This window comes from Hyla sarda, chromosome 8 (assembly GCF_029499605.1).
Source record: "Hyla sarda isolate aHylSar1 chromosome 8, aHylSar1.hap1, whole genome shotgun sequence".
NCBI classification, from domain to species: Eukaryota; Metazoa; Chordata; class Amphibia; order Anura; family Hylidae; genus Hyla; species Hyla sarda.
The window spans coordinates 6,001,650-6,023,357 of record NC_079196.1 but is presented as its reverse complement, the minus strand read 5'-3'; the positions used below and the strand labels follow the sequence as shown (position 1 = coordinate 6,023,357).

The 21,708-nt window shown below is 41.6% G+C and overlaps 1 protein-coding gene across 1 annotated transcript in view; it reads left to right on the top strand.

The window, feature by feature from the left end:
- Positions 1 to 21,708, top strand: part of CNTNAP5 (contactin associated protein family member 5) — a gene marked incomplete in the record, with an annotated part of 569,649 nt that overhangs the window by 435,178 nt on the left and 112,763 nt on the right. The window contains 1 exon segment of the mRNA XM_056536567.1: positions 20,208 to 20,358. Coding sequence (XP_056392542.1) covers positions 20,208 to 20,358 — 151 coding nt within the window.

Sequence of the window (21,708 nt, the reverse complement as noted above, 5' to 3'; positions counted from 1 at the left end):
TGTAAAAGGATTCGCCTTAAGGTAGAATGAGGTAAATGCTGATATAGCAGAGTTGGATTTGTCATTGGGATGTTTCTTCTTTGCAGGAGGGAGGAATATTAAGCTGCATTTATGTCTTTGGCCTCCTTACTGATGTGTTCACATGCTGCAGTTTTGCAAAAAACAAAAAACAAAAAAAACATGTTTTTACCACAGTGTCTGCACACCCCTTAAAGAGTTAACTAACTTTCCCTTCTGGCAGAGATTGTGGCTTGGCACATAATCCCCAGTCATGTTCCAAGGCTCCTAATGTATCAAACATTGGTTTGAATGGGTTGTACCCCCCACTAGGTGGCAGCGAGGAGTGGAGGAGGCTACTTCAAACACTTTTCCTTGTAAAGCATTGCAGGTCTTATAAGACTCCATTTGCCACCTTGGTGCAATCCTTAAGGGGTAGTCCGCCCCTAGACATCTAAGATGATGCGGGGATCTCGCCGATGGGGACCCCTGCGATTTCGGCTGCGGCTGAACTTTACTCTATGCCAGATGACTGGTGATGTGGGGCGAAGGCTCGTGACGTCACGGTCTCGCCCTGCTGGTGACTTCATGGCCATGCCCCCTCAATGCAAGTTTATGGGAGGGGGCGTGACTGCCGTCACGCCCCCTCCCATACACTTGCATTGAGGGGGCGTGGCTGTGGCATCACGAACGGGTCGCAACCGTGACATCATGAAACTCCGGCGCTGCCCCCGGCACTCTAAACGAATGCTGGGTGCAGCAGGGAGATCACGGGGGTCCCCAGCAGTGGGACCCCAAGAGTAGACATCTTATCCCCTATCATTTGCATAGGGGATAAGATGTCTAGGGGTGGAATACCCATTTAAAGGGGTACTCCCGTGGAAAACTTTTTTTTTTTTTTTTTAAATCAACTGGTGCCAGAAAGTTAAACAGATTTGTAAATTACTTCTATTAAAAAAATCTTATCCTTCCAGTACTTATTAGCTGCTGAATACTACAGAGGAAATGGTTTTCTTTTTGGAACACAGAGCTCTCTGCTGACATCACGAGCACAGTGCTCTCTGCTGACATCTCTGTCCATTTTAAGAACTGTCCAGAGTAGAAGAAAATACTCATAGCAAACATATGCTGCTCTGGACAGTTCCTAAAATGGACAGAGACGTCAGCAGAGAGCATTGTGCTCGTAATGTCAGCAGAGAGCTCTGTGTTCCAAAAAGAAAACAATTTCCTCTGTAGGATAGACCCTAAAAACTACTGGAAAGATTTAGGTGTTTTAATATAAGTAATTTACAAATCTGTTCAACTTTCTGGCACCAGTTGATTTAAAAAAAAAAAAAAAAAGTCTTCTACGGGAGTACCCCTTTAAGGGTGGCACCCTCCCCTCTCAGTTCTGTGGTCTTTCGTGTAAGGATAAATAATTTCTTTTATCTCAAACGAGTGACAACCCAATGAACCCTATACGGGAATATGACTTTATATAGTCTTCTATGTCCATGTATAGCGTCTGCCCCCCTTTTAGTCTAAGTGCAGATGTAGCAGAGCTGAATACGTCCACTGTATTCTGCACCACAATAAACTCATCTTGTGACCACGGACAACACCCCTGAGGAAGTTGCCACTCCTAGGCAACGGAACGCAGGGGGTTTCTTGTGACCCCGTCCTCCAGTATTGACCTCAGTCTGGGACGCTAGCTTCTGCCTTGATACCCTAAAATGTGCAAGTATTAGGTGTTGCCTCGTGATGGGATTATATTAGGCTCTATTACTCATGTCAGAAGTGCTCCCCAATATCTGTATGGACATGTGCGCTTTGCAATATCTACGATATTTTTCATTATTTACATGTTGCATTTAGCCCCATTGCCTATACATTGATAGGCTACACGCCAGGATCAGACCTGTATTGACCGATTGTTTTGACCATTGAGGACGGTTGTCATTATAAGAGAGGGGGTTCATGGCCCCTCCCCTAGGTTGTGCACTGGCTTTATTTAGCTAGGTTTTAATGGATTTTAATGTGTTTGTTTAAAGGGGTACTCCGGTGAAAACCTTTTTTCTTTTAAATCAACTGGTGGCAGAAAGTTAAACATATTTGTAAATTACTTCTATTAAAAAATCTTAATCCTTCCATTACTTATTAGCTGCTGAATGCTACAGAGGAAATTCCTTTCTTTTTGGAACATTGATGACATCACGAACACAGTGCTCTCTGCTGACATCTCTGTCCATTTTAGCAACCATGCATAGCAGATGCATGCTAAGGGCAGCATGGTGGCTCAGTGGTTTGCACTGCGGCCTTGCAGTGCATGGGGCTTGGGTTCAAATCCCACATAGGACAACTATAAATAAAGTGTTATTTTTATTTTAATAACGTCCGCAGAGAGAACTGTTGTCGTGGAGTCATCAGAGAGCATTCCAAAAAGAAAAGAATTTCCTCTGTAGTATTCAGCAGCTAATAAGTACAGGAAGGATTAAGATTTTTTAATAGAAATAATATACAAATATGTTTAACTTTCTGCCACCAGTTGATTTAAAAGAAAAAAGGTTTTCACCGGAGTACCCCTTTAAGACTTCATAACCCTTGTGTGTGCAACTTGTGTTTTTTTTCTGTACTGAATTGTACTAATAAAATTATTCATTGTTTATTGCTGGGTGTGCTGCTACTTTTCAGTGATATCTTTTTCTTACTTTTTATACACGGACAACACAAGGCGGGTATCACTATTATTGGACCACGTGACAAGTTCTACTCTGCTGCATCTTATTTGTATTCCTGGTCCGTCAGGCAGAATCGGCAGAGGCCGCTATCATAGGATAAGACTCTGATATCATGAGACACCTGTTCAGGTTTCATTTGATCCTAGACGGCCCCGGGATTGTGATTTATTCCCACAGAGAGAAGCCGGGCAGAGTCAGGAGAGATCACAGGTGGGAGCCAATGCCTCAGCCTGATAGGCCGGGACAGCTGGGGTAATGGAGGCTCCGCGCCGTCACGTCTTAGTCTTTTCCAATCTAGCCTGATACGTGTGTTAGCCCTGAGCTCTGCTCCTGTGCAGGGAATCTAGAAGCTCAACAAATTGTCCTGACAGCTCAGAATTAGTCGTGTGGAGCCCGGCACCCCCTGACCTGAGTGGAGTCACGGCCCCACGGGCCACAGCTGGGTGGGGGCCTAGATGGGGCATCAAAATATCATCATGTAAAGTTCAAGAAAAACAATGAGAAGCAATGGCCGGCTCCTTATATTCCTCTATAGAGCTGTAGTTGAGCTGAGTTTGTCATTTGGCACCGCTCACAAGTTGGGTGTCGTATTCTTTTGTTAAGATCTGATAAGCCGCTGCCAATGATCTTTATATTAACCATTGTTAATAGCGGTAGCAGAGGGGTGAATATTAACAGAGGGGGAACTTTAAATTGGCTTAAATTAGTTTTCAGGGACTTTTCAGGGATGATTTAGCTTAAAGGGGTACTCCGGTGAAAACCTTTTTTCTTTTAAATCAACTGGTGGCAGAAAGTTAAACATATTTGTAAATTACTTCTATTAAAAAATCTTAATCCTTCCAGTACTTATTAGCTGCTGAATGCTACAGAGGAAATTCCTTTCTTTTTGGAACACTGATGACATCACGAGCACAGTGCTCTCTGCTGACATCTCTGTCCATTTTAGCAACCGTGCATAGCAGATGTATGCTAAGGGCAGCATGGTGGCTCAGTGGTTAGAACTGCTGCCTTGCAGTGCTGGGGACTTGGGTTGAAATCCCACAAAGGGCAACAATAAATAAAGGATTATTATTATTATTATAATAACGTCAGCAGAGAGAACTGTGCTCGTGATGTCATCAGAGAGCATTCCAAAAAGAAAATCATTTCCTCTGTAGTATTCAGCAGCTAATAAGTACAGGAAGGATTACAGGGATGTGGAACTCCTATCGCCCCACGCCCGGGACAAGCAGTTCTGGGCGCCGGGCAGGTGAATTTGTCCGGCCCTTAGCCCGGCTTCGGGCAAGCAGGGCCGGACCTGACAAGTGCGGCGGCGATCTGCAGTCTGTATGGAGCGGCCCCCGACTCCTGCCCGCTCCATACTCTGCAGCCCCCGGCTGTAAAAACCTGTGTGATCAGAAGCAGAGCAGGGGAGATGAGAAGCTGTGTATTTGTATTCTCTCCCCTGCTCTGCAGACGTGCGGGGGGAGATGAGGGGGCGTGGCTTCTTGCTCTGCAGACGTGCGGGGGGGGGAGATGAGGGGGCGTGGCTTCTTGCTCTGCAGACGTGCGGCGGGAGATGAGGGGGCGTGGCTTCTTGCTCCCCGTGCAGACCTGCGTCCTCTGCCTTCGGAGAGCTGAGGGGAGGAGGCGCGTCTGCACGGGGAGATGCATGCGGCGCTCTGCAGTATGTATGGAGCGGGATTCCTGCCCACTCCATACTCTGCAGCCCCCGGGTGTTCTCAGTAGCCAGGGTCCGCTAATAGCCAGCATGCGGCGATCGCCCAGGCTGGCTATTAACCCTTTAGATCACCGCTGTCAAAGCTGACAGCGGCGTCTAAAGGGACATGTGAATGCTCCCTGGTGGGCTAGTGGGGTGGATTGCCGCCCCCCGCAGCGCGATCGCAGGGGGGGGGGGGGGGCGATCCACTATGGAGGTGGCCGGAGGGCTTACCTCTGCTTCCTCCTGTCCCGCTCTGTCATTGATAGATCCTGGCTGGACTAGGCTCTATCAATGGATCACAGAGCACACAGATCAATGGGGTTCAATAGAATCTATTCATCTGTCTGAGGAATCTAATGTAATAAATAAATGTAATAAAGTGTTAAAAAAAAAAAGTTTTAGTAAAAGTTTGAAAGACACACATTAACCCAGTGGTCTTCAAACTGTGGCCCTCCAGATGTTACAAAACTACAATTCCCAGCATGCCAGGACAGCCGTTGGCTGTCCGAGCATGCTGGGAGTTGTAGTTTTGCAACATCTGGAGGTCCGCAAGTTTAAGACCACTGGATAGGAGGTAATACTCACGTCTCCCCACCGTTCCGGACCCGTCACCGCTGCCCTGGATGTCGCTTCATCGCTGTCGCCGCGTCCCCGTGGTGTCCCCTTCACTCCGGATGTCTTCTTCACCGGGATCCACGCTCTCGGTCGCTGTCATCACGTCGCTACGCACGCCGCTCCTATTGGATGACGGGACGGCGTGCGCGACGATGTGATGATGTCGAAGGAGAGCACCGCCATGCAGGGGATCCCGGCATGGAGCAGACACCGAGGAGGCAGGTAAGTCCTCTTCCGGTGTCCTGTAAGCTGTTCGGGACGCCGCGATTTCACTGCGGCGGTCCCGAACAGCCCGACTGAGCAGCCGGGTTAGTGTCACTTTCTATTCAGACGCGGAGGTCAGCTTTGATCGCCGCGTCTGAAGGGTTAATACAGGGCATCACCGCGATCGGGTCCCGGCCGTTGATGGCCGCAGGGACCGACCCCATAGGTGTGTATTCGTCGTATAAGACGCACCAACTCCCCCCCCCCAGTTTTGGGGAAGAAAAAGTGCGTCTTATACGGCGAAAAATACAGTAAAACTGCAGTAGGGCCACTAAAAATGTAAGCAGCTGTGCCTTCACTTGAGAGCTGCAATACCATATACAATAAATGTATGGTGCTATACGTTCGCTTGAATAGGACTCAGCATTACAGAACTGCAGTACCAGATACAACCACTATAAATTGTATGGCACTGTGCCTTCACTTGAATGGGACTAAGCAGCAGAGTTGCAGTACAAAAAACAACCATTATTATTATTATTATTATTATTATTATTATTATTATCATTATTATTATTATTTAGGAAAAGAAAATATCAAAAGACCAATTTATATGTTTAGAAATATAATCATCATAAAAAAAATAGAAAAAATAAAAACACCAGCTGCTACAATGTATAAACCAGATTGTAACAATGAATACAGGGAGCACAATGTTCTGTGGGGTCGGATTGGCTGCTATAAGCCACACCCTTTCTGACAGTAATTGTCCATTATGACAGGTTCTTATCTTTCTGTTATATTGATATGAGTTTTTCTTTTTAATTTTTTATATTATTATTTTATTAATATTTTTTTATTAGATTGTTGCAAACAGGATACATTCTTGTTCCCTGCAGACGTCCCCCCTTTATTATGAATGGCGGCGAAGCTCCTATCCTACACGCTCCTCTATAATTAGGCGTCTCTGCGTGGCGGCTGATAGCGGCTTTGTGCGGCGCGGTAATGATGTTAAATTTAGTGGGGATTTTGATACTATACTTTGAAATAACAAACCCGGCGCCACCCGCTGCTTCCGTGTAATCAGCATTGGTATTACTATGATTACACCCGCAAAACAATCGATCTCCGGATTTATGTAGCACGAAGGGGAAAAGTTTTGTTTTATATTCTGGAGGATCTTACTATGCAAATGAATGTTCGGAGTTCAGAGCGGCGAGAGATAAATGAGACGGGAACAAGTGGGGGAGGCGGCGTTCCCTGACTCCATCGCGTGGCATTGCTTTATCTAAAGCCGCTTTCATCAGGTTTTTAAAGAGAAAACATCTACAATGGGAAAATACAAAAAAAAAAACATAAAAAAAAACCAATAATAATATAAAAAAAGAGATGTCGGCTCAGAAAATGTGAACGTGCCAATCTACAAGCAGCGAAAGCGTGTGCTGTATAAAGCAACGCCACGTGCACCTAATGTTCACCGTCTCCTGGCCTGCTCGCTGTGTGCATTGTTAGAGCAGCAGTTTGTGCATTTAGGGCCGGTTCTGCCTATAGGCAAAATAGGCAGCTGCCTAAAGCGCCATCTTCATGGGGGGCGCCACTCTGCCTGCTGCGTGAAAGTTAGTAACCAGCCAGCATCTGAAGCTCATCCGAAACATCCGCCTAGCCGGAACCACTGTCGCATGAGGAGGGGGTTTGTTACAGTGTCACCCCAGTAGTAAGGAGATTACATGAGGAGGGGGTTTGTTACAGTGTGTCACCCCAGTAGTAAGGAGATTATATAAGGAGGAGGTTTGTTACAGTGTGTCACCCCAGTAGTAAGGAGATTACATGAGGAGGAGGTTTGTTACAGTGTGTCACCCCAGTAGTAAGGAGATTACATGAGGAGGAGGTTTGTTACAATGTGTCACCCCAGTAGTAAGGAGATGCCATTAGGAGGAGGTTTGTTACAGTGTGTCACCCCAGTAGTAAGGAGATTACATTAGGAGGAGGTTTGTTACAATGTGTCACCCCAGTAGTAAGGTGATTACATGAGGAGGAGGTTTGTTACAGAGTGTCACCCCAGTAGTAAGGTGATTACATGAGGAGGAGGTTTGTTACAGTGTGTCACCCCAGTAGTAAGGAGATTACATGAGGAGGAGGTTTGTTACAGTGTGTCACCCCAGTAGTAAGGTGATTACATGAGGAGGAGGTTTGTTACAGTGTGTTACCCAGTAGTAAGGTGATTACATGAGGAGGAGGTTTGTTACAGTGTGTCACCCCAGTAGTAAGGTGATTACATGAGGAGGAGGTTTGTTACAGTGTGTCACCCCAGTAGTAAGGAGATTACATGCGGAGGAGGTTTGTTACAGTGTGTCAACCCAGTAGTAAGGAGATTACATGAGGAGGAGGTTTGTTACAATGTGTCACCCCATTAGTAAGGAGATTACATGAGGAGGAGGTTTGTTACAGAGTGTCACCCAGTAGTAAGGTGATTACATGAGGAGGAGGTTTGTTACAGTGTGTCACCCCAGTAGTAAGGTGATTACATGAGGAGGAGGTTTGTTACAGTGTGTCAACCCAGTAGTAAGGAGATTACATGAGGAGGAGGTTTGTTACAGTGTGTCACCCCAGTAGTAAGGAGATAACATGAGGAGGAGGTTTGTTACAGTGTGTCACCCCAGTAGTAAGGAGATTACATGAGGAGGAGGTTTGTTACCGTGTGTCACCCCACTACATTATTTGTAGGTTCCCTATAATATCGCATTATTTGTAGGTTCCCTATAATATCCCATTATTTGTAGGTTCCCTAATACATCCAATTATTTGTAGGTTCCCTAATACATCCAATTATTTGTAGGTTTCCTATAATATCCCATTATTTGTAGGTTCCCTATAATATTCCATTATTTGTAGGTTCCCTATAATATCCCATTATTTGTAGGTTCCCTATAATATCCCATTATTTGTAGGTTCCCTAATACATCCAATTATTTGTAGGTTCCCTATAATATCCCATTATTTGTAGGTTCCCTAATACATCCAATTATTTGTAGGTTTCCTATAATATCCCATTATTTGTAGATTCCCTATAATATCCCATTATTTGTAGATTCCCTATAATATCCCATTATTTGTAGGTTCCCTATAATATCCCATTATTTGTAGGTTCCCTATAATATCCCATTATTTGTAGGTTCCCTATAATATCCCATTATTTGTAGGTTCCCTAATACATCCCATTATTTGTAGGTTCCCTATAATATCCCATTATTTGTAGATTCCCTATAATATCCCATTATTTGTAGGTTCCCTAATACATCCAATTATTTGTAGGTTCCCTATAACATCCCATTATTTGTAGATTCCCTATAATATCCCATTATTTGTAGGTTCCCTATAATATCCCATTATTTGTAGGTTCCCTATAATATCCCATTATTTGTAGGTTCCCTATAATATCCCATTATTTGTAGATTCCCTATAATATCCCGTTATTTGTAGGTTCCCTATAATATCCCATTATTTGTAGGTTCCCTATAATATCCCATTATTTGTAGGTTCCCTATAATATCCCATTATTTGTAGGTTCCCTATAATATCCCATTATTTGTAGATTCCCTATAATATCCCATTATTTGTAGGTTCCCTATAATATCCCATTATTTGTAGGTTCCCTATAATATCCCATTATTTGTAGGTTCCCTATAATATCCCATTATTTGTAGGTTCCCTATAATATCCCATTATTTGTAGGTTTCCTATAATATCCCATGATTTGTAGGTTCCCTATAATATCCCATTATTTGTAGGTTCCCTATAATATCCCATTATTTGTAGGTTCCCTATATAATCAGGTTACGGATTCTCTTTGGCGTCTTTGTAGGTGTCGGACCCCTCTACTTACTATGATGTTTAATAAATTGAGGTTTTATACATTTTGAGGCGAATGCACCGGACCGTGTTGCGTGCGTCGCCTGACTGCCGCAGAGAAGAAGAGATTCAGCAAGATTTTGGAATATTTTATTAGGGCGCCGCGCAGGGCAGGGATAGCAGCCATTACTCAAGATTACACCCTTCACGTCTGGTCCTGGATCCTTGTGTGACGCTCCATAACCCCGGATGACAGGATGAAGGTTATTACTGTTCTCTGACTTTGAAAATTGAATTTTAGCTTTTCTTGCGCTCAGCCCCGGTGCACCTGCTCCCCCGCCTTGACTTCTCATGTCGCCGCCGCCGCCGCTGCCCGGAGACCGGACATAAAGGCATCCAAATGTGCCCAAAAGGATTACGCCAATATTTTCCAAACAGTGTCTCTCCAGTTGTTGCAAAACTACAACTCTCAGCATGCCCTTCGGGCATGCTGAGAGTTGTAGTTCTGCAACAACTGAAGATAAACTGTTTGGAAAATATCCTTTTGTAAATTACTTTTATTAAGAAATCTTAAACCTTCCAGTACTTATCAGCTGCTGTATGCTCCACAGGAAGTTGTGTAATTCATTTCAGTCTGACCACAGTGCTCTCTGCTGCCACCTCTGTCTGTGTCAGGAACTGTCCAGAGCAGGAGAGGTTTGCTAAGGGGACTTGTTCCTGCTCTAGACAGTTCCTGACACGGACAGAGGTGTCAGCAGAGAGCACTGTGGTCAGACTGGAAAGAACCCCACACGACTTCTTGTGGAACATATAGCAGCTGATAAGTACAAGAAGGATTAAGAATTTTTTTTTTTTTTTTTTTTTGTGTATAGAAGTAGTTTACTAATCTATTTAACTTTCTGGTACCAGTTTATTTAAATAGTTTTTTTTTATTATTATTTTTTTAATCCACCAGAGTATCATTTAAATCCTTGCAATAGGATGTCTGGTCTGTGTAGATGTTCAGGTTAGATAATGCAGAAGTGATAACAACAATGAGTTCCTATAAAAAGCTGTGGTGTCCCGGTACCATATTGCATACCGTACCTAGTGTGGTGGTCCCCAAAGTCAGAGTAACTACGCTCAGGTAGGGTCCCCCAGGTGGGACAGACCCTAGTCGCCTCTTCTCTACTCTAATTCTACAGTCTTAATATATGTATGTATTTAACAATACTGTATATTTAATATAATGTATAGTACTTACCTTGTGTAGCGTTGCAGGACCTTCGGTCTTGTGACCATGTTAATATCCCCTATGGTATGTTGGAGGACCTTTGGAGGTCCTTGGGTCCCATGTTGCCCATAATCCTTTGTAATGGTGATTAACATAAGTATTGGAATAATTAGCTTTAGTCCAGCCCCCGCTCATATAAGGGATCTGCATCCAATTATCGCTCTCTTGGGTTGCTGCTCTCGTGGATGCCGGACTAGCAGGATGGATCTGCGCAACTTTCAAAGACACGCTAGGCCTCAAAACCTACGGCCTCAGCAGAACCAAAACCATGAGTTCTAAACTACCCCCACTAAAGCTAGCGTGACTACTGGACCGCAACTAAATCCCCTAAATCCAGTGGAACAGCGCATATTATCCAAAAGACTCTAAACTGCTAAAGTCCCAACCTTTGTCAATCTCCAAAGAAAGCAGTCTTATGTATAGAGACTGTTCCGGTTATGAAGCTTGCATAAAATCTTCAGTAAAAGTTACACCTGTTTCAGAAAACTCTCCGGTTGTGGACATTCCATTATTATCTACCTCCCTATCGCTCTTGGGAAGGGCGGTGGTAGGAAAAGCATTACTGAGGGAGCCTCACCCTGGCGTCACGAATAGCAAGGGTTAACAAGCACCCTTTAGTCACCGCACAGCTACACTCCCCATACCCTACTCCCCCAGGCAATCACAAAGCTCTTCCCTAATTAGCCATTTTGCATTGAAAAAATGTCTCGAAATGACTTTGTATTGCGGCTTTAATAACTTATTTATTCTGTAAATGCATCGATTTATCAACATTTTCATTTGGAGGGGGGAGGGGGGGTCTCAGGATACACTAGAGGTGGCGCCCCCCATGTACCTTCACCGTCTGCCATTATTAGACGAGACTTGTGCAATGATGAGAACAGAACTTAGGGAGCTCGGCGCAGCCTCAACCTTACGTGAAACACTTAGAGGAAGACAAAATGGATTCCGTATTTAATCCTGATGCCATTGAGCCTTCAGTTTCCCGGTGGCTTATACCGTATCGATAGCCGTCGGCTTAGAACATTTAATACGGAATTGATATTCCACCAGCGGACAGAAGGCGTCCTTGTTATCGACTGCGCAATTCTTAACCTTGTAGTTATTTCTCAGCTCCACATCCCCCTGAGATACTGACCGGATACAAAGGAAAGTATATGGGGTGTTTAAGTCTGTATTACATAGTTATTGGTCCGGATTGTATCCTGTCACCGCTATATACAGAGGTGGGAGGTGGAGACAAACTCACTGGGATCCTAGCATTTCATTATCTAATATGGCTGTTTAATGGTTGTTATTAAAATTATTAGTGTTGCTTGCAAATATTCGCAATGCGAATTTTATTCGCGAATATCGCATATTCGCGAATTCGCGAATATTCGCGAATATAGCACTATATAATCACAGTGATCATCCCCCTCTGCTTTCAGCTTGTATGGTGTAAAGAAGGCTGTAATACTACTGTGTGAGACTGGTGTGCGAATTTTCACATATGCGAAAAAAAACGAGAATATTACGACTATGCAAATATTCGCGAATATATGACGAATATTCGTCCATATATTCGCAAATATTTGTGAATTTGAATATGGCCTATGCCGCTCAACACTAAAAATTACATTAATGTACTCGTCATCATAACAGGGCCACATACCGGGATCGGGAGTCACATGTGGCCACTGGTGTAAATGTAGACAAGTCCTAAGATAAAGAATAGAAAAGTATCTAACAAACGTATCATGTTATGTGCAACAGTGTCACCAATAGTGTTGCTCGTGAATATTCGCAATTCGAATTTTATTCGCGAATATCGCATATTCGCGAATTCGCGAATATTCGCGAATATAGCGCTATATATTCGTAATTACGAATATTCGTTTGTTTTTTTTTTTTCCGTTTTTTTTTACAGTACACATCACAGTGATCATCCCTCTCTGCTTCCAGCTTATGTGGTGTAAGAAGGCTCTAATACTATTGTGTGAGACTGGTGCGCGAATTTTCGCATATGCTAGTTTTTGTGTATGCAAATTTTTGCATATGTTAATTTTCGCACACGCGAATAGTCGCATATGCGAAAATAAAACGAGAATATTACGAATATGCGAATATTCGCGGATTCGAATATGGCCTGTGCCGCTCAACACTAGTCACCAACTATTAATACATCCACCCCGATCAAGAATAAAAAGACATCCTGATAGTTATATTCTTGTATATAGGAGCAGTATTATAGTAGTTATAGTCTTGTATATAGGGAGCAGTATTATAGTAGTTATATTCTTGTATATAGGAGCAGTATTATAGTAGATATATTCTTGTATATAGGAGCAGTATTATAGTAGTTATATTCTTGTATATAGGAGCAGTATTATAGTAGTTATATTCTTGTGTATAGGGGCAGTATTATAGTAGTTATATTCTTGTATATAGGAGCAGTATTATAGTAGATATATTCTTGTATATAGGAGCAGTATTATAGTAGTTATATTCTTGTATATAGGAGCAGTATTATAGTAGTTATATTCTTGTATATAGGAGGCAGTATTATAGTAGTTATATTCTTGTATATAGGAGCAGTATTATAGTAGTTATATTCTTGTATATAGGAGCAGTATTATAGTAGTTATATTCTTGTATATAGGAGCAGTATTATAGTAGTTATATTCTTGTATATAGGAGCAGTATTATAGTAGTTATATTCTTGTATATAGGAGCAGTATTATAGTAGTTATATTCTTGTATATAGGAGCAGTATTATAGTAGTTATATTCTTGTATATGGGAGCAGTATTATAGTAGTTATATTCTTGTATATAGGAGCAGTATTATAGTAGTTATATTCTTGTATATAGGAGCAGTATTATAGTAGTTATATTCTTGTATATAGGAGCAGTATTATAGTAGTTATATTCTTGTATATAGGAGCAGTATTATAGTAGTTATATTCGTGTATATAGGAGCAGTATTATAGTAGTTATATTCTTGTATATAGGAGGAGTATTATAGTAGTTATATTCTTGTATATAGGAGCAGTATTATAGTAGTTATATTCTTGTATATAGGAGCAGTATTATAGTAGTTATATTCTTGTATATAGGAGCAGTATTATAGTAGTTATATTCTTGTATATAGGAGGAGTATTATAGTAGTTATATTCTTGTATACAGGAGGAAGTATTATAGTAGTTATATTCTTGTATATATATGAGCAGTATTATAGTAGTTATATTCTTGTATATAGGAGCAGTATTATAGTAGTTATATTCTTGTATATAGGAGCAGTATTATAGTAGTTATATTCTTGTATATAGGAGCAGTATTATAGTAGTTATATTCTTGTATATAGGAGCAGTATTATAGTAGTTATATTCTTGTATATAGGAGGCAGTATTATAGTAGTTATATTCTTGTATATAGGAGCAGTATTATAGTAGTTATATTCTTGTATATAGGAGCAGTATTATAGTAGTTATATTCTTGTATATAGGAGACAGTATTATAGTAGTTATATTCTTGTATATAGGAGCAGTATTATAGTAGTTATATTCTTGTATATAGGAGCAGTATTATAGTAGTTATATTCTTGTATATAGGAGCAGTATTATAGTAGTTATATTCTTGTATATAGGAGCAGTATTATAGTAGTTATATTCTTGTATATAGGAGCAGTATTATAGTAGGTATATTCTTGTATATAGGAGTAGTATTATAGTAGTTATATTCTTGTATATAGGAGGCAGTATTATAGTAGATATATTCTTGTATATAGGAGGCAGTATTATAGTAGTTATATTCTTGTATATAGGAGCAGTATTATAGTAACTATATTATTGTACATAAGAGGCAGTATTATAAGTTATATATTATATTAGATATATTATATATATATTCCCTGTTATTAAGGCTCATTTCCCGGCCTCTCTCGAGTCCTCGCAGTTCACACTCTGTACATTTTATCACCCACCTGGAGATGATGAACGGTTCCTGATAATGGTGAAATGTATTGTTTGGCAGTAATTAATCTGAGGAATAACAAGGTGACGTCGCCTCATTTATATCGTGTGACTAATGTTCTGCATCTCTCCGGTGAATATGTAAATTAGCCACTTTAGTTGCACAATGTGGTGAAAACAATCAGCGTATTTGTTATCTGTGTTGGTCGGGAGATCCATCAGACACCATCACCCTTCACGTATCCGTCAGCGCCAATATCTCAGGACTCCTCACTTTCCTGTTATCGTTACTGGCAGAGTGTTCATGTCATTGTACATTGTCACGACCACTGCTGCTGTATACACTGTGCCAACACCATCAGATATTACACAATTGTCACAGTGATTCATTTACATACGGTTCAATCATTGTGCCGTGAAATGTTCTGCAGCGACCAATGTGCGTTATGTTATAATGCCGCACGATGGTTAAGATCTCTGCTTACTGTAAAGAAAGTAAATTTTTTTCCTCATTACACTGACTCTATAATCAGGTTGTAAGTCCAAGGAAGTGTATCCCAATCAGGCTGCCTCCAGCTGTTGCTAAACTACAACTCCCAGCATGCCCGGACAGCCAACGGCTGTCCGGGCATGCTGGGAGTTGTAGTTTTGCAACAGCTGGAGGGACACTGGTTTGAAAACACTAATCTTGAAAATGGTAGAAGGGGGGTGGAGTTATCAATGGCTTAAAAGGGGAACTCCGCTGGAAAACATTTTCTTTTTAAATCAACTGGTGCCAGAAGGTTAAACAGATTTGTAAATTATTTTTATTAAAAAATCTTAATCCTTCCAGTACTTATCAGCTGCTGTATGCTCCACAGGAAGTTGTGTAGTTCTTTCCAGTCTGAGAACAGTGCTCTCTGCTGACAATCCTATGTTGCTCTGGTCAGTTCCTGACATGGACAGTGGTGTCAGCAGAGAGAATTGTGGTGAGACAGAAAGGGAATTTAAAAAGAAAAGAACTTCCTGTGGAGCATACAGCAGCTGATAAGTACTGGAGGCATTAAGATTGTGTAATAGAAGTAATTTACAAAACTGTTTAACTTTCTGGCACCAGTTGATTTAAAAATAATAATAATAATAATGTTTTCCAGTGGAGTACCCCTTTAATAATAATTTTGTTTCCAGAGGGGGGAGGCTCCTGCTGCAGCCAGTTGTTCTATATAGTCAGACAAAGGACAGTGAGGAGGAAGAGAGGATAGAGGACATTGAGGAACTTATGGGACACCTAGAAAATATTTCTTTGTTACATTTCCTACCTGAAAAAAACAAAACATTGCACAAATACAATGTTGCAAAAGTTTGGGCATGATGGGAGTTGTAGTTCAGCAACAGCTGGAGGCAGCGTGCTTGGGAAACACTGCTATACAGGATAAGGGCCTGTGAACAAAACCAGGAAGACAGAAATAGAACAAGACTTCAGAGAAAAAAACTGGATTTTCGGCGCTGACCATAGAGAAGGTATCGGAGCCCAGGTAAGAGAAGGAGGTTTATCAGCAACGCGTTTCACTGCGCTTGTGCGGCTTCATCAGGCTTAACACACGGCAGTTGTACCAGGGTTATATACCCACACGGGATTAACCCATGGAGTGTATAATTAAAATATATTACAAACCATAACAAATGGACAATATAAAATGTATAAATAACAATGATCATACATATACACTCAGCACTGATCATAATAAAATATTATGTTAATTACAACCATAAAAATAAGGAGACATACAAAAATAATAATCAAAAATCAAATAACAAAAATAATAATAATAATAATAATAATATTTATCACCTAACCCACACCATGCGGTTATTTGATTTTTGATTATTATTTTTGTATGTCTCCTTATTTTTATGGTTGTAATTAACATAATATTTTATTATGATCAGTGCTGAGTGTATATGTATGATCATTGTTATTTATACATTTTATATTGTCCATTTGTTATGGTTTGTAATATATTTTAATTATACACTCCATGGGTTAATCCCGTGTGGGTATATAACCCTGGTACAACTGCCTTGTGTTCAGCCTGATGAAGCCGCGCAAGCGCGGTGAAACGCGTTGCTAATAAACCTCCTTCTCTTACCTGGGCTCCGATACCTTCTCTATGGTCAGCGCCGAAAATCCTGGTTTTTCTCTGAAGTCTTGTTCTATTTCACACATTCTCCAGGAAGACTGCAGACAACAGGATTGTGATCCTTAAAATCCCATGCATTCAGCATAGTTGTGTATGTCCTTACACAACTCAGCAGGGTGAGCACGGATATTGCAGTTTTCCTCCTCCCCACCCTCGTGCTGGCTTTACTACACAGGGAGCGCCTTTCCACTATTCTTTTTTAGGAAGACAGAAAGGAATACAAGCAAACAAACAAGTTAAATCAGGCAGGCCAAGGTCAGAACTAAGAGGACAACAAGGTAGAGGAAGACTCGCAATAGAATAGTCAGGCCAGTTGTAGTTTTGCAACAGCTGGAGGGACACTTGTTAGAAAACACTTCTCTTGAGAATGGTAGAAGAGGTGGAGTTAGCAAGGGGGTATGGCTTAAAGTGGTACTCCGCTGCTCAGCATTTGGAACAAACTGTTCCGGATGCTGGAGCCGGGAGCTCGTGCCATACTAGCCCCGCCCCCTCATGACATCACGCCCGCCCCCTCAATGCAAGTCTACGGGAGGGGGCGTGACAGCTGTCAGGCCCCCTCCCTTAGACTTGCATTGAGGGGGCAAGGCATGCCATCATGAGGGGGCGGGGCTATGACGTCACAAGCTCCCGTTGCCTGCACCAGCATTCAGAACAGTTTGTTCCAAACGCTGAGCAGTGGAGTAAAGTAATCTTTTTGTTTCCAGAGGGGGGAGGATTCTGCTGCAGCCAGTTGTTCTATAGTCAAAGAACAATGAGGAGGAGGAGAGGAGAGAGGACATTAGGGAGCTCCTGGGACACCTAGAAAATATATCTTTGGTACATTTTTGTGTGCAGTACTGTTGCACGACTGCAATGTGGCAAAAGTTGGGCATGCTGGGAGTTGTAGTTCTGCAACAGCTGGAGGCACCCAGCTTGGGAAACACTGTTATACAGGATAAGGGTCAGGGAACAAAACCAGGAAAACAGAAAGGAATACAAGTAAACAAGTAGGGTCAGGCAAGCCAAGGTCAGAACTAGGAGGACTACAAGGTACAGAAAGACTCGCAAAAGAATAGCCAGGTCAGCCATGCTGGGAGTTGTAGTTTTGCAACAACTGGAGGCGCCTTGTGGGAAAACACATGTGTAGGGCTTTTGGAGAATTAGTTACATTTGTATCCAGTCCAGACAATGCTCTGTGAGCCAAACAGCTAAGATTCTAGACTGGAACAATTATCTGCACTGATACATTGTAACGGGAAGAAATGTGCTAATCTCTTATTTGTTTTGTGTGTATATTGTGATGATCAGAGGCGGCTGATCCATTATTGTCGCTGATCCAGTATAATATCTTTGTGTGTATATTGTGATGATCAGAGGCGGCTGATCCATTATTGTCGCTGATCCAGTATAATATCTTTGTGTGTATATTGTGATGATCAGAGGCGGCTGATCCATTATTGTCGCTGATCCAGTATAATATCTTTGTGTGTATATTGTGATGATCAGAGGCGGCTGATCCATTATTGTCGCTGATCCAGTATAATATCTTTGTGTGTATATTGTGATGATCAGAGGCGGCTGATCCATTATTGTCGCTGATCCAGTATAATATCTATGTGTGTATATTGTGATGATCAGAGGCGGCTGATCCATTATTGTCGCTGATCCAGTATAATATCTTTGTGTGGATATTGTGATGATCAGAGGCGGCTGATCCATTATTGTCGCTGATCCAGTATAATATCTTTGTGTGTATATTGTGATGATCAGAGGCGGCTGATCCATTATTGTCGCTGATCCAGTATAATATCTTTGTGTGTATATTGTGATGATCAGAGGCGGCTGATACATTATTGTCGCTGATCCAGTATAATATCTTTGTGTGTATATTGTGATGATCAGAGGCGGCTGATCCATTATTGACGCTGATCCAGTATAATATCTTTGTGTGTATATTGTGATGATCAGAGGCGGCTGATCCATTATTGTCGCTGATCCAGTATAATATCTTTGTGTGTATATTGTGATGATCAGAGGCGGCTGATCCATTATTGTCGCTGATCCAGTATAATATCTTTGTGTGTATATTGTGATGATCAGAGGCGGCTGATCCATTATTGTCGCTGATCCATTATAATATCTTTGTGTGTATATTGTGATGATCAGAGGCGGCTGATCCATTATTGTCGCTGATCCAGTATAATATCTTTGTGTGGATATTGTGATGATCAGAGGCGGCTGATCCATTATTGTCGCTGATCCAGTATAATATCTTTGTGTGTATATTGTGATGATCAGAGGCGGCTGATCCATTATTGTCGCTGATCCAGTATAATATCTTTGTGTGTATATTGTGATGAGCAGAGGCGGCTGATCCATTATTGTCGCTGATCCAGTATAATATCTTTGTGTGGATATTGTGATGATCAGAGGCGGCTGATCCATTATTGTCGCTGATCCAGTATAATATCTTTGTGTGTATATTGTGATGATCAGAGGCGGCTGATCCATTATTGTCGCTGATCCAGTATAATATCTATGTGTGTATATTGTGATGATCAGAGGCGGCTGATCCATTATTGTCGCTGATCCAGTATAATATCTTTGTGTGTATATTGTGATGATCAGAGGCGGCTGATCCATTATTGTCGCTGATCCAGTATAATATCTTTGTGTGTATATTGTGATGATCAGAGACGGCTGATCCATTATTGTCGCTGATCCAGTATAATATCTTTGTGTGTATATTGTGATGATCAGAGGCGGCTGATCCATTATTGTCGCTGATCCAGTATAATATCTCTGTGTGTATATTGTGGAGACGGCTGATCCATTATTGTCGCTGATCCAGTATAATATCTTTGTGTGTATATTGTGATGATCAGAGGCGGCTGATCCATTATTGTCGCTGATCCAGTATAATATCTTTGTGTGTATATTGTGATGATCAGAGGCGGCTGATCCATTATTGTCGCTGATCCAGTATAATATCTTTGTGTGTATATTGTGATGATCAGAGGCGGCTGATCCATTATTGACGCTGATCCAGTATAATATCTTTGTGTGTATATTGTGATGATCAGAGGCGGCTGATCCATTATTGTCGCTGATCCAGTATAATATCTTTGTGTGTATATTGTGATGATCAGAGGCGGCTGATCCATTATTGACGCTGATCCAGTATAATATCTTTGTGTGGATATTGTGATGATCAGAGGCGGCTGATCCATTATTGTCGCTGATCCAGTATAATATCTATGTGTGTATATTGTGATGATCAGAGGCGGCTGATCCATTATTGACGCTGATCCAGTATAATATCTTTGTGTGGATATTGTGATGATCAGAGGCGGCTGATCCATTATTGTCGCTGATCCAGTATAATATCTATGTGTGTATATTGTGATGAGCAGAGGCGGCTGATCCATTATTGTCGCTGATCCAGTATAATATCTTTGTGTGTATATTGTGATGAGCAGAGGCGGCTGATCCATTATTGTCGCTGATCCAGTATAATATCTTTGTGTGTATGTTGTGATGAGCAGAGGCGGCTGATCCATTATTGTCGCTGATCCAGTATAATATCTTTGTGTGGATATTGTGATGATCAGAGGCGGCTGATCCATTATTGTCGCTGATCCAGTATAATATCTTTGTGTGGATATTGTGATGATCAGAGGCGGCTGATCCATTATTGTCGCTGATCCAGTATAATATCTTTATGTGTTTGGTGTTTGCAGATGGCGCCCCCTTCACCTGGTGGATGGGCAGAGGCAATGAGAAGCACACGTATTGGGGAGGGTCACTCCCCGGGCAATGCACCTGCGGCCTAGAGGAAAGCTGCCTGGACATGAGACATTACTGCAACTGCGACGCTGACAGGAGCGAATGGTAAGACTGCGCAGATGGTAAATACACATGTAGCAGAGCTGAGTTTGTCATCTGACACAGGGAGTGGAGGTATCCCAATGAACCAAGGGGGATGTTCAAAATGCTTTCCTTTACAGGCTCCGGTACAGCAAAAGCTGAGCTGTGATTGGTTTTTGTTATTTTTCATCAAAAATAGGGGCTTTTTAGTTTTCCCCTGCATTTTTCAGATTACAAGTCATGTGATTTGTTTATCATGTGACTTAAAGGAGTACTTCACTGGAAAACATATTTTTTTTATTTCATTTTGTATAAAAATGTGTATGTATATATATATATATATATATATATATATATATTTTTTTTTTTTTTTTATTACATTTTTATCATTTATTTTTTAATCAATTGGTGCCAGAACTGCCCAGAGTAGGAACAAATCCCTGTAACAAACCTATTCTGCTCTGGACGGTTCCAAAAATGGACAGAGGTGTCAGCAGAGAGCACTGTGGTTAGAGAGAAGGAAATTCAAAAAGAAAACACTTCCTGTGGATCATACAGCAGCTGATAAGTACTGGAAGGATTAAGATTTTTTAATAGAAGTAATTTACAAACCTGTTGTCTGGCACCAGTTGATTTAAAAAAAAAAAAATTAATGTTTGCCAGTGGAGTACCCCTTTAACCTCTTAAGGACCAAGGACGTATGAGTACGTCCTTGGTCCCGCTCCCGTCATATAACGCGTGACCCCGCATCATATCACGGCGGGACCGGCGTCATAGTGAAGCCGGGACCCGCCTCTAATAGCACTGATCGCGGTGCTGCGCGCTATTAACCCTCAAAGCTGAGCCACGCGGCTAAAAGTGAAAGTAAAAGTGCCCGGCTAGCTCAGGGAGCTGTTCGGGATTGCCGCGGTATAATCGCGACATCCCAAACAGCTGTAGCACAGGAGGACGGTCTCTTACCTTCCTTACTGCAGTCCGATCGCCGATTGAATGCATCAAGCATGAGATCCAGGCTTGAGCAATCCATCACCGAAAACACTGATCATTGCATCTCTATGGAGATGCATTGAACAGTGTTGAAGATCAGTAAATGCAATGTTATAGCCCCCCCAAAAGAAAAATCATTAACCCTTTGAATTATCCCATCCCCTAATAAAAGTTTGAATCACCCGGCATTTCCAATAATAAAAAAAAAAAAAAAACAGTGTAAATAAAAAGTCAGATCAATGCAAAAATGGTACCGACAAAAACTTCAGATCACGGCGCAAAAAATGAGCCCTCATAGCGCCCTGAACACGGAAAAATAAAAAAGTTATAGGGGTCAGAAGATGACAATTTTAAACGTATAATTTTCCTGCATGTAGTTATGATTTT